Genomic DNA, 14708 nt, shown 5'->3' on the forward strand with positions numbered 1-14708 from the left:
GTTGTTGGTTTTACTATTCAAGAAAAATAAAAAAAATCTCATTTATATTTATATCTGTTTGAAAGTGTGGTTGTAGTTTGAAATGTATCAAAATAATATTTTTATTTATTTTAAAAAAATTATTTTTGATATCAACACATCAAAATGATCTAAAAAAACCAAAAATATATTAATTTAAAATAAATAAAAAATTAAATTTTTTAAAATCACATTTGTTTTTCAAAAACTTGAAAATGTGTAAATGAAAAGAAAAGAAACTGCTAAAATTTTCTGCAGGAATTGGGCTTTTTTTTTCAATAGAATTGGGATTCTTCTTGGTTGCTAGTTTAGAATTGGTTTTAATTGTTGGGCTCTTGATTTCCCCCAACTAATTTGAGCTTCATTAGCAACTTGTGATGTAATTGGTCTAGAGCCCATATCATGTAGTTAATTAATGATTTGAAAGAGAAAAAAAAAAAACATTCTTTCAGATAACGACATATATAGTATGGAGTATGGTCTAGATCTGGTTGATAACCTAAAACGATGTGTTTTATTATAAATACCACTAGATTTTTGTATTTTATTATGGAGTATGGTAGTTGATAACCTAAAACGATGTATATTATGATAAATACTACAAGATTTTTCATTTAACAGTTTTTTTTATCTGTTTTGGAATATGGTTTATGATAGTAATATTCTTTATTAAAGTTTTTGAATAAATCATATTAATATAGGATGTGATAATAAAATTAATTTCAATTCACATGGAAGATATATATTTTATTAAAAAATAAGATAGCATGTTTAAACTTTTTAGCAAGTATATATATGAGTAAGCACTAAATTATTATTAGATATTAGTAAAATAAAAAAAGTTTACGAGCTGTCTTGGAAAATAAAAAAAACAGGTAATTATTTGAAAAAGAAAAAAAATGGAAGGGGAAAACAAGAAAAGCAACAATAATAAGGGTGGGAGGGTGAGGGGAAAAGAAAGTAAAATGAAGTGCAAGAGTATGAAAATAAATACTAATTACAAGAGGAGGGGAATTATTACAAAAAATACTAAAATAGCTCAGTTATGCATAGTAGATTGTAAGTGTTTTACTATGGGTCGAAGCAATGTTATCACAGAGAAATTATTTGGTTCTCACGATAAATTGTGAGTTGTTTTGTAACAGTTTCAAATTATAAACTCAAAATATATGATATATATTCGTAGCTATAAATTTTATTTTTTTATATATTTTATATATATATAATTTTCTGAAATTTCAGCAGAGTTTCCTTTATATTCTTTAGATACCAAGTTATCGACTCAATCATTTCTCAACCTGTAACATCAATCACAATATTCGTCCCATTATTTGGACTTCAAAAAACTCAACCATATTTCAATATCTCAAATCTATTTTCTATAGAACACTATAATAAAACTAATAAATTCTTAACATGCATCGTCTCTCTTTTTTTTTAGTATTTGTGCTCAAATATATACACAACCAACCATAATTCAACTTAATAATAATAATAATAACATTATAAATTACATCATACATAAGATAATAAGTTAAATATTACATTTTTAGATATTGAAGTATATTTACAACAAAATATTAGTTCTTCCAATTACATTAATCACATAACAAAATTATTTATCCAAGCATCTACTTTCCAGATCGAGGGTGCGATGTACCTAAAAACATTATCGCATAAAACATGATTAAAACAATTGCACATTTCAATAAGTAATTGATTAAGGACTAATTATTCATATACATTAAAGTGACTTTTCCCATTAATTTGTAAATTAATTTTCTTAACATGGCCATGCAATCAGGCATAAATTCCAGAAATCAGGAAATGATCTTCAAGGCTTATCCATTCAACAGAATATTATTTCCAGTAATTTCCCATTCACCAGGGCATTATTTCCAGTAACTACCCATTCACCAGGGCATTATTACCCATTCACCAGGGCATTATTTCCAGTAACCAGGAAATAATTTTTCAAGGCTTGCCCATTCACCAGGGCATTATTTCCAGTAACTAGCACTAGAATTTACAATCTATAAAAATTCATTCTACAATAATAATAAAAAAATTTAAACTAATTAATTACTCCAAGGTGTCGAACACCTACTTGGTGTCTGTGCGCGTGAAGATGTTCCTTGTTGCTGATTAGGTCATGCGGCCTCCTCTGTACCAATAAAAATTACTTTGTCATTGTTCATTCATTCGAACCGGTAAAAATTCTAATACCCATTACATATTCTTTGATTAAATCCAACACCCTTAATTAAGTTTAATTGATTTTTAATTCAAGGAGGACAAAACCCTCCTTTATGAAACATTTACTTATTATTATTTTTTTTCACAAAAGTCCCTATACAATTTAATCTATCAACATCAATTGTCTTCAATTTGATAAGATTCCTCAATAATATTATTTAAACTTCATTCTCTAATTTTTCTTCTCTATTTAGCCAAAAACAACCTAGGGAAGGAAGTGAAGATTTTTCTTTTCTCTTTGAAAAATTCTTACTTCATTCATATAACAACACTTATAAACCTTCATCTTCCCATATTTTCCAAACAATTGTATTTAACCTCAATTCCCCCAAATTATTCCTCTTTTGGCCAAATATTCAATTAAAATGAGGAAAAATAATTTTTGTTTCTTTTACTTAAAATTAAACACTTACCCAATCATAATTCATGCTTTCTAACATGGTTCAAACATAATTTGCATCATTCCTATAAATTATAACATAAATCCACAATTTCACATAATCATAATTTTGCATAATCCTTCATCAAACATAAAATTAAAGGAATTAATCATTTGGAGCATGTTATTTACCTCACTTTGATAAGGATTTAAGAAAAGAATGCAAGAAAAATCAAGTTTTCTTCTTCTCCCTCTTCAAACCGTAGCTTGAAATCCTTCCTTCAATGCATTCACCACCTTAAAAAATCAACCCCCTTTTTATGTTTAATTAAGTTACTCACTCTAATTACTCGCTTTAATTAGTGAAATCAATGAGCATGTAAGTAGAAAAATCACACAATTCTTCCCCCTCTCTTTCTTTGAAACTCACGGCTAAAAGAGAAAAAAATGGAGCATTTATAGTCTAACTTTTACTTATTTACACATTGGCCCTCATTTCTTCTCATTTCTATTTTTGCCACTCAACTCTTCTTTTTACTTAATTCTCACCTTAACATCTTATATTTTATTCTATTGTATCCAATTACAATACTTGGAATCCTTTTATTTAATATATTCGGTACTTTATTTATTTTACTCAGATTATAATTTAGCGGGTTTTCACAGGTTTGGTTTTTTTATTTTGTCATGGTATGTTGTGGGTTCATCTGTGATTTTAGGGGCAGCTTCGAGGCTGGGTTAGTTGACATGTTGGGTTTTTGGTGAGAGATTGGGGTTTCTGGTCTGTTGGTTGTCTGTTGGTTGTCTGTTGTGGGTTCATATGTGATTTTGGGGCCGGCTTTGAGGCTGAGTTAGCTGGTGGCTTGGCTTGGATTACTAGGTTGTTTGTTGTCAATAAGTGTTTAATGAGCTGTCAATCTCCTGATTTGTTCAGAGTGGAGGGCTGGTAGTTAGATATAGGTCTTACCTGCAATGTACCCGATTGCATGGTTGTTCTTGAGAAAGTGCTTATCTAGTAGAGTTGGATGGGATTTTAGTTGATTTTGCACGAGATGACAATGGTCTCTTTGTTGTCTCTCTTTATTTTGGGCAAGTCACTACGCTGGGTTGTTTATTTTAATTATTTCTTTTGATTTTGCTAGATTCAAGGTGTAAACCCTCGATTATAATTTTTCTAGGTTATTAAAATATGAGAAATTTAATAAATATAAAATGGGTTAAATTAAATTAAATTAAATTAACCTAAATCAAGATAAAAATGGTGAAATTAATGAAATGAAAAGTGAATATAGTGCTAAATTGTTAAAGAGAAAAATATATGGGAACAAAATAAATACGTAAGACCAAGAGGGGTCAATGTTCAAATAACAGAAGATTAAAGGTTTATGTACAAATGATAAAATGACCCTTAGGGTTTAGAGGATTAATGTATATGTTATATAAAAGGGTTAAACAAGAAAATTTGGATTTTTCTTGCTAAAAATCACCTACTGACCAATTTAGCGCTATTAAGCATAACGCTCAATCTGATCGTCGGATTGGATTGAAAATTTACGAGGGACTCCTTCATATATATTTTCATTTATAGTTAAAATTTTAGAGCGATCAGAGTTTGGTAAGGTTGTCAAATAATGTCGACAATTAGACTAAAAAATAGCATGAAAATAATTAATGGCAGTGTTGTAAATATGCTTGATTAGCTGGAAAATTTTAGCAGCTCTCTTCTTCATGAAACCATGGCTGGACAAAAAAAAAAAGAGGAGTAAAGAGAGCTTGGGAGAGAAAGAGAGAAAAAGGCAAGGAGAAATCTAAAAATTGTGTTACGAAAAGTGTTTTTAGCTAGAAATTAACAAGAAAAAGGCAAGAGAGAAAAAAAAATGTTTTTTTTTCAATTGTTTTACAATTAAAAACAACGTATGTTTCCAGAAGTAGAACGTGACAAACTATCTAGTAATAAACTATAAAGTGTGTAGTTTCTTTACTGTAACTACTTTATTTTTTTTACTCTCATATTTTAATATGGTTTTTAATAGTGAGATTTTTTTAAAAAATTAATTTAGTTTTTGAATTTTTTTTGAACAATTGAGTTTTTTTAAAAATCCAAATGAGAGTCCAATTGCATATTTTTTTAGCCTAATTAGAGTCTAATTTATTTGAAAAGTTCATTTTAATCTTTTATTTTTTAAAAACTATTAGGTAACCAGTTCCTATAATTTTATACATTACATTTTGGTAACATACTTCATTTTTCTCTTTTTTAGTTTTTTTGAGATGAAAGAGAGAAAAGGGGTCATCAAATTATGACTTAGATAGAGTTGTCATTGACGACGATTTTGACTACTAAAACGGTCAATTTTTTTATTAAATAATTCTATATGATGAGGGGAGTTAACATTAAGTCGTTTCTTATATTGAAAACATCTAAAAACATATCTGAGCTCTTAAATATTTTTATTTTCTAGTTGATTATGGGTTTTAGGGCCTTTTTTTTTTTGCATTTTTAGAGGCCATGAATTGGTTAAACAATGTTTTAAGGATGTTTTTTAGGTGTTTTGGGTGTTAAAAATAAGTTTTTTGGTTGAAAACACAAGAGCCTTATTTTTCCGACCACCACAATGGCTGGATTATGGGTAATTGTAGGTGACACAATTTTTTTTTTTTCAAAAAAGAATGGGGCACTATTTACTCCAAAACAATAAAGACCCGCACGCGAGCGCTTTTTTTATGGGCTAGGCGCTAGGCCTGGCTTACTTAACCTACAACGCTTGACCTTATTTTTTTATATATATTTTTTTAAAAATCATAACTTTTTTATATGTATTTTTAAAAATAATTTTTATATTTATGTTTTGATTAATACATATTCTCTATGATTTTTTTTATTTAGCCTTTTTAAAATAATAATAATTTTTTTATTATATTGAGTGTGTTTATTTTTTTTCATGAGATTAATATAATTCATCTATAATTTTTTTATATTTTATAGAAATTAAGTTTATTTTTAAAAATAAAAACATTTATTTTATTACATTATTTTTATTATTACATATATATATATATTTATTTAATAAATTTTATATTTTTGTCGATTTTTATTATGTAGATTATTTTTATAAATAAATTTATTAAATATAATATTAAATATTTTTTTTCTATATTCACCTCTCAATTTTTTTCATTTCTGCGGTGGTAAAATAAAAGACGCTAGTTTGAGAAAAGGTGTCACGTGCAATTCTCCAACTCTGTGTGCGTGGGCAATTCTCTCGCCTTTTCTTTCCTCTCTCCTCTCTGTCTCCCTCTCCCTCTCTCCCTCTCTCTCTTTCTGTGCATCCAGAAGAGGATCCATTTGCATTGTCGAGTTGGAGTTTGTATCTGTAATTGGATAACAAGAGGCAGAAGAAGAGTAGAAGAGGAGAAGCGGTGCAGTACATAATAATAATAATAATACTCGTAATGTTTTGATAATGTGAATGATTTGTTGATTGCGAGGGAAGGAAAAAGCCTGCCCCTGCCTCTCGTAAATGCAATTGAATGAAATTTGAATCTGACGGACGGCCCTGCAGCTGCATATTAGATTAGATTCGATAGGAGCGGTGGTAGAAAGGAAAAAGAGAGAATCTCCTCGGACGAAGAGAGGGAGGAGATGAAAAGCTATCATAATAATCACAATCAAGGGAAAAGGCGATGGAGATGTCTGGTAATAGGAGTGCTATTTCTGGTGCTGCTTTCAATGCTCGTTCCTCTCGTCTTTTTGCTCGGCCTTTACCACAACGGCTTCCACTCCACCGGTAACTCCTTACAACAACATCTCCCCCCGCTCCCCCACCCCCCCCAAGATCCAGCTTCCCTTTCACTTTTTCTGTTGTTTTCTTCTTTCGAATCTAACTGATACATACACACTTTACTTTTTACTAAATACACGCCAACCAGATCTCTTTCTTTCTTTTTTTGTCACATCAAATGAATTCGATTACTAAATTATGTCATTCATCTTCCTCCGCAGGACATCTCTCTGATCGACAAATTTCTTCTGCTTCTGCTGTATGTATTTTTTCAATTCAACAATTTTTAATTGAATTGAATTATTAGGGTGTCTTTGATATGATATTACAAGAATTCTTTTCATTTTACGGACTAATTTTATTTTTATTTGCTTGTAACTGTAGACAGACCAGTCAAGCCACATAAAGGAACTTATCAACAACTTTGCACCAACTCTTCCTAAGATTCATCAAGTAATGTCCTTACTTTTTCCTTGTTTTTCTTGCTGCACTTTGGAACCTTACTCTTATTTACCAGTCTACTTGAAAACTGCCACCGTAACTGAGACTGATAGTTTGGTTTTCGTTTTTTAGGATTCAACATTAGGCAGTTTAACCTCCCGTCACTTTCTTATACGTATACAACAAGAACTTTGAATGTGCGCGCGCGCACACGCTTTTCGATCAGTATGATCACTTTCTTATTCTCTGGCATGCTCAGCCTCGTCCTGCAATATTTTATTATTCATATTTGAGCTTCCCGATTCCCATTAGGTTTATTAAGGTTGAGTGATAAGTGGCATATTAGTATGACGCAGTCTTCAAGATTCAAGCTTCATTATGTATTGCTAAATGGGGTTATGGCTTTTAAATAAAATATGATATTAAATGCTAAATAGACTAACGACTCATGAATGGGGAAATACCTGCAAATAACGTGAAGGCCAAAGAAAAAGGAACCTAGTACAGAATTGCAGAAGTACCAACTCTGTCCCTGCCTACAGAGTTGCCTAGATTTGAAACTGAAACCTCTAAACCAAGAAATTTACCATGGACACTATACCTACTCCAAATAAACCTATCAATTGCTGAATGGAGTTGCTATTGTGTTAATCAGTGGAAAAACATTGGAAACAATTATGTTGAGTTTGCTATATGATTAAAAAGTTGGGAAATGGCGATGGGTTATTGTCTTTGGAAGACGTTTGTTGTGGTATGGACCTTCAGAATGTGTATTTCTAATCTGTTTACAATTGTATCTGACAAATGCAATCATTGAAAATCCCCTCACCATAAAAACAAATTCATCCAACCCTGATAAATAAATTCGTTTAGAGATAAACAAATAAAATTCAACAGGAATGAAACTGTCAAGTGTATTTAATGAAGAATAAAACAATAAGATGTCAAAAGAATTCTCTTTTAACTATTCACTCAAGTTAAAAAGAGATCTCAGAATCTCTGAAAATTCTCTCTTAATACCATGGTTTCTGTTTCTGTTTTTTCCTCTTGGCTTAACATCCTCATTGTATTGTTGCTTTGTAATCCAGCAAAGTTTTGATTTGTAGCAATGGTCCATGTATGAGATCAGAAGCATGCATAACATGTGGAATTTTGGAAAACTTAATTATTATGCATAATCTTCAAAAAGTTCCCCTTTAATGTGCATCAATAAAAATCATATTGATTGATGATGATAACTTTGTGCTAATAGGATTTAACCTTGGTCAATTATTTGGATTTCTTCTTTCTTCCTTTTCTTTTTCGTTTTGTTTTTGGAAAACTAGGAATTTGATGTTTGACAGTAAATCATTCTGCTGAGAAGTTGTCTGATTTTGATCAAGTTTTATATCTTCACACAAATGCAGAAACAGTAACTGAACTCTGATTGTCAGGGACATTCTCGATATATTGTATGATAAAAGAGAGATTTGGTGGTTCTCTCTGTTTGATAGAACAAGATTTTATCTTATTTGCTTTACCATGCTGTTCCTGACCTCCTAAAATGGCATTTCATTTCTACTATTCTTCTCTTCATATAGTCATTGTTTGATCTGGAGCGATTCACCAATACTATTAACACTTCCATTTGTTACTCTCTTCATATATGTATTGAAGAAATTCAGGGCCTTAATATTTTCTGTTCATCTCTGGCTTCATATAACTTTAGCAACTGATCGCTTTCATTTGTAGTTCCTTTCCAAGTCCTGGAGTCAAAAGTTTTGCTATCCATTGTTAAGGGGTCTATAAAGGTGCATTATCTGGTGCAAATATCTCTCAGTGTAATGGCTACAAAAGAAGCTATTACAAATTTCATATTTCAATTCAATTCAATTTCAAATGGAATTGCTTCTGGGCTTCTGCAAATATCTTGTGCATCACCTTTTGCCCTGTTCCCTTGTAGTATTAGATTTATTATGGTTCAGTTCCTTCAGTTATGAATGAAGCAAGATACAGATTCACTGGAAGCTTGAGCTTTTAAGGCCTACTTACAATTTGATTTAACCTTATTAAATTTTTTAGCCTATGTACAGGTATCTAAATCTGTTTTTAATCCACTGTGTTTTCTCGTATTTTGTATCTCAGGATTTAGTTATAAACTTTACAAGTGGAGCAGAAAATAAGACCGCAAGTTCAGGTGTTGTTCATGGCAGTCAATGACAAAAAATCTCAAGCGTTTCTTTTATAATTGTCACTTTCCAACTAAAAGACTGATTATTTAAAAAGAAAAAAGGCTTATTCTCCTTTCCAATCATTAACAGGTACTCCTGTGGTGCTTCCTGTTGTACCTCAACCACCTCCCATTAGAAATGTATGTATGCAAGCATCCGAGTGCTTTCTGAAAAGTTAGCCATTTATAATGCTTTTAAAGACTGGAGTTTTTTAATATGCTGTGGCAGGATGCTGCAGCTGCTGGTACAGATGAAATCACAAAGCATAAAAGAAATGCAGTTGAGGAAAGTGAAAAATGTGAGCTCAGATTTGGAGGCTATTGCCATTGGCGTGACGAGCATAGAGAAAATATGAAGGATTTTATGGTGAAGAAATTAAAAGACCAACTTTTTGTGGCTAGAGCATATTATCCTAGCATTGCAAAGCTTCCATCTCAAGAGAAGTTAACTCATGAACTGAAACAAAATATTCAAGAACTGGAGCGAATTGTTAGTGAAAGTTCAACAGATGCTGATCTTCCACCACAGTAAGTCATTTTAAGTTTCATGTCTTTATCTTCCATTAGTTTGAACAGTGCATGGAAATGTTTTTCTTCGATGAAGCGAGGAAATAATCATACCAATTACTACCATTTTAACTACATAATAAACGTCAGTCGAGGGAATGGAGCTTATTATGTGTAAAGCTAAATGTTTCAATGCACACAACAAAGGATGTGTGTTATGAGAGTGCTGTTGCACTGTCCTGGCTTTAAGGAAAGCATGCCACATGAGATTACAGCCTCTCCTCACTATTGTGGGACAAACTCATTCAGGCATGATTATAAACAATGATATTGACTCTCTGAAAATTTATAGGAAAGAACAATGCAATTTGGTATCTAAATCTTAAACTCAAAACCTAAAGGAATGTGCATGCATAAACTATGCTGACTTTCTGGCTGTGAAGAATTTTGCAATGATGACACTCTTCCTCCCACTGCTGCTGATTTCCACCCGGTATTAGAAGTCTCAGGTCGTTATTCTTTGTTCTTCCTAGGTGTCATGCTTTGCCTATTTTACACACAATTAGTGTTCTCCACATTATCTTAGCTCATAGAAATTTATGCATTTGTGTTCCAATTTGTACTTGACTCACCTTAACATGTTTTTCCTTTGCTGTCTTAACAAAATATATTGTTCTTGTGGTTTTACTCTTTAACATTACTGGTTTCCTGTTTGTCTATAATAAAATTCTAGTGCCAGTGGTAAGCTCTGAGGATGTCATGCACATGTGCATGTTACAGCTTCTGCACATGTTGGGTTGCTGGATCCTCCTAGTCCCAATTATGGATCCTCAAGGCTTTGTCCATTCTGACATCCTTCTCTAACAGCTTCAGCCATTTTCTTTTAGGGGACTTAGTTTTCATTTTCATGTTTGTCCTGCAGCATCAGGTGTGGTCAATGCAGATGTAATCCATCTTTTCAGTATCCTAAAATTTTCATTGCATGACACTTGCCTCCCCCTTTATTGCCTTTTTAGGATTTAATTTTTGACATTTTGATGCAGCCTATGGATATAACTATAAAATTGAATGAATATTTAAGCAAAGACAAGTTTGTGACTGCAGTAGATTTCTGTGAAAGATCAGTTATGGCAGCTATATTAGGGAATATAAAGTATCAATTCCTTTGATCTCTCCCCTAGTTAAAATTGGAATTTTGTGTTGCTTATATTCTATTCCATTAGGAGTAAGAATATTTCAAGTTTATAAACATGCTTGTAGTCTTTCAATTCTAGAGATTTTTATGAAGAAAGGTGCAACTGTTTGATTTACCTTATTGAGAGTGTGGTGAATTTTAATTCAAGGTTGATGATTCCTTGATCCCTACAATCTGATGCTTAGTTTTTCCATTAAAAGAGTGGTTCCTTGAACCTTATGATGTGAGCTAGTAGTTCTCCACCATTTTCCCCTTGATTATGCATAAATTGAACCTGTGGTCAATTTCCAAGTCTCAAAATATCTAAATTCCACAACCTGATTCTAACAATAAGTATCAGTTTGTCCTGCATCACTTTTTGAGCAGCTTCACCCACGTTTAACAATACTACAGAATGTTGAAGCAGAAGTTGGTAAATGATCTGTTGAGCTTATTGTTGATTAAGGTGTTGGTGTTCCCTCCCTTGTTGCTATATGGCCTCATTGTTTTTTGATGAAATTTATGCTCGCATTGTTGCTTGCTGTCTCCTTTTGATGTGGACTGTCACTCTTTGATACTTTGTCTCTTGTAATAGATACTGCTTAACAATTTTACATAATTCCTGCTCCAGCACACTAATTTACCTGTTTCATCAGAATTCAGAAGAAATTACAGAAGATGGAAAATGTGATATCTAAAGCTAAAACATTCCCTGTGGATTGTAATAATGTTGACAAGAAATTGAGGCAGATACTTGATCTAACCGAGGAAGAAACTAATTTTCACATGAAGCAGAGTGCTTTCCTTTATCAACTTGCAGTGCAGACCATGCCAAAGGGTTTACACTGTCTCTCTATGAGACTGATTGTGGAATATTTTAAATCTTCTGCACATGATAAGGAGTTCGCTCTGTCTGAGAGATATTCAGATCCATCATTGCAACACTATGTTGTATTCTCCACAAATGTACTTGCTGCTTCAGTTGTAATCAACTCCACTGCTGTGCATGCAAGAGTATGTTGCTAGTATTCTTCCATGTACTCTTTACATTAAAATTTCTGAATTCTGATTATCTAATCATTTTCCTGCATGCTTCAGGAAAGTGGGAATCTGGTTTTTCATGTTCTGACAGATGGACTGAATTATTATGCAATGAAACTATGGTTCCTTAGAAATACTTACAAGGAAGCTGCTGTCCAAGTTTTGAACATTGAAAATGTTACCCTGAAATATTATGATAAGGAGGTTCTGAAAAGCATGTCCCTGCCAGTGGAGTATCGTGTTTCTTTCCAAACTGTTACTAATCCACCAGCATCTCATTTAAGAACGGAATATGTATCTGTTTTTTCCCATTCTCACTATCTTCTTCCTTATATATTTGAGAAGTTGAAGAGAGTTGTGGTTCTGGATGATGATGTTGTTGTCCAGCGGGACTTGTCTGACCTGTGGAACCTTAACATGGGAAGGAAAGTGAATGGTGCTTTACAATTATGTTCGGTGCAGTTGGGTCAGCTTAGAAGTTATCTGGGAAAAAGCATTTTTGATAAAACTTCTTGTGCTTGGATGTCTGGATTGAATGTAATTGATCTGGTCAGGTGGAGAGAGCTAGATCTTACTAAAACTTATTGGAAGCTGGGACAAGAGGTGAGTGATTTAGTTTTACCAAATTTATTTTATGAGATATTACTTTTGTGAATAATTTGTTGTTTGACTGTTTTAATCATCTATGAGGAGAAACTAGTTGTATAGTATATATGAAATAGTAACCCAACCCTCTTTTGATCCAATGATCCAAACATAAAGGTATATCAACTTTGGCAAAAGGATTTGGTTGACCAATTTATGTGATTTCTAATCTTATGCAAGAAAACTAGCTGGATCATAAAACATGAAACTGTAATCAAATGCATCCACTATATTGCTATAACAACTTTGGTAGAAGGATATTGACCAGTATGATTTCTGTATTTTCATGTGGTGGTTCAGTGAATATTTAAATTTTTACTATCATTAGATTTTGACCACCAGGTAGATCTCATTTGTTTTCCTACATTTCAAACATGGAAACCAGGTTAGCAAGGGAACAGAGTCAGCTGAATCTGTTGCATTGAGCACAAGCTTGCTTACCTTTCAAGACCTAGTTTATCCGCTTGATGGTGCATGGGCTTTGTCTGGACTGGGTCATGACTATGGGATTGATGTCCAAGCCATTAAGAAGGCTTCCGTGTTGCACTTTAATGGACAAATGAAACCTTGGCTTGAGGTAGGAATCCCAAAGTATAAACATTATTGGAAGAGGTTTCTAAACCGACATGATCAATTATTGGTGGAGTGCAATGTGAATCCATAACGAGCCAGTGGTATAGATACTGCCATTGTTTGTGGAGAGCATTCAAGAAGCATGAATGTCCAGATGTTTTCTTGGTGCTCATAATTTTTCTGAGCTTAGATTCCTGAAAAGATATTGGGTTGCAACAAAGTGCCTTCTGATGTTTTGGTAAATAAATGGACTGGAATATTTTATCTAGTTTCTAGCAAGCAGAAGGGAATGAACACCTTGGAGGCGCCTGTAGTTGCCAGGAGAGGAGAACGTATTGGAAACTGTAGTGAATGACAAGAAGAACTGCGTTCTCTGCTTCTTATTTGGTAAGTTGTTGTGGGATACAAATGCTTAGCAATATTACTGGACACAAAAAGGGTTCAGCTGTATGCTAAATTTCAAGAAGATTGAATTGCCATCTGTGTTGTTACTGGTGGTGGAGAAAGCAAGTTGTCTTGTGCCTATCAAAGTTAATTCTTTTCTCAGGTTGTTTGTTATTTGATTTAAAGCGTGATTAATTAATTTTGTGATGAGAAACTTAAAGGGATGATTTACCTTACCTTTTGTATCGATATTTAATTGTCAATTTGTTCATGCATTAACCTAATTGACATTGCCGAAATTGTGGCCTGTCAATTGAGGTCCTGGCATGCAGCTGGACATAGCATTGAGGAGTTTTTAGTCGGCAATAAATATTTCTGAGGGCCCGGGGCTCCTACTCTAGATTTTTCGTTTTTGGACTCCATCTTCTGGAGTGTAAATGTCAGATTTCAGATATCATGCTAAGCTAAATTCCAAAGGCAGGGTGAGCATGATATAGTGACACATCAACTTGGGATGTTCCCGAAGGCCAGAAGTTGGAGGATGACAAATTCCTGTGTAATTTATTGTTATCTTGTGATATGTTGTGATTGATTGGTATGCTAGAAAGTTTGTATCCATGCTAAAGAGTGGTTTGACAAGGTTGTGGATCGACAAAGTCTGTCCATGCGACTAGTTCGAGAATGAATAACAAGTTTCCACTAGATTGTTGCATTTAAGAGAGCAAGTATGCCTGCCTGATAGAAATGGTTATGGATAGCGACAGGCTATTAAATATGTGAAGGGCAATTGACTTTATTTGTGTGATATTTGATGTGATGGTGTAATGGCTGGGTTTGCTGCGGTGGTAGATAGGCAGCTGCAAAGGTGACTGTTGTAATGGGAACGTGAGGCTGCGCCAGTAAAGATGGGGTTGGCAGAGCTAGGTGACCATCTTTGATGCCACCAACCCTGATATCAGTTAAAATCCATGTGAAGCCTGCTCGAAAGTAGTTGGACTTGCAAACGGTTGCGCAACCAAGGGTCTATAGAGAATCTCTCTTTCAACCTTGCATAATGACGCTGCTTCTGCTCGTATGGAAAGCCCATTCAGTGTGAAGCCTTTTCCCTGCTCTCCTGCTAGAATATTTCCTCAGCCCAGTAGCTCTAGAAGATCAAAGCAAGTCGTTCCAGGCCTTGAGCCCTCTATCCATTAAGATATGCTTAAAGGATCTCCTTACGTTAGATAATGCTCTTATCAATGTGAGCGAAGATGACGGGGATACGGCAAAGAAATCGTGGGGCAGTGCCCAAACTCTTCG

General features: G+C 33.3%; 1 protein-coding gene across 1 annotated transcript; it reads left to right on the forward strand.

Moving 5' to 3' along the window:
- The first annotated feature begins 5883 nt into the window (after positions 1 to 5883).
- Positions 5884 to 13645, forward strand: LOC133677294 (probable galacturonosyltransferase 7). Its single transcript, XM_062099232.1, has 9 exons — positions 5884 to 6441; positions 6657 to 6694; positions 6820 to 6888; positions 9001 to 9052; positions 9177 to 9226; positions 9315 to 9613; positions 11423 to 11780; positions 11865 to 12410; positions 12838 to 13645. The coding sequence occupies exons 1-9, from the start codon at positions 6297 to 6299 to the stop codon at positions 13114 to 13116; spliced, it is 1836 nt and encodes a 611-aa protein (XP_061955216.1). The 5' UTR covers positions 5884 to 6296; the 3' UTR covers positions 13117 to 13645.
- The last annotated feature ends 1063 nt before the right edge of the window (positions 13646 to 14708 follow it).

The sequence above is a fragment of the Populus nigra genome, chromosome 17 (assembly GCF_951802175.1).
Source record: "Populus nigra chromosome 17, ddPopNigr1.1, whole genome shotgun sequence".
Classification (NCBI taxonomy): domain Eukaryota; kingdom Viridiplantae; phylum Streptophyta; class Magnoliopsida; order Malpighiales; family Salicaceae; genus Populus; species Populus nigra.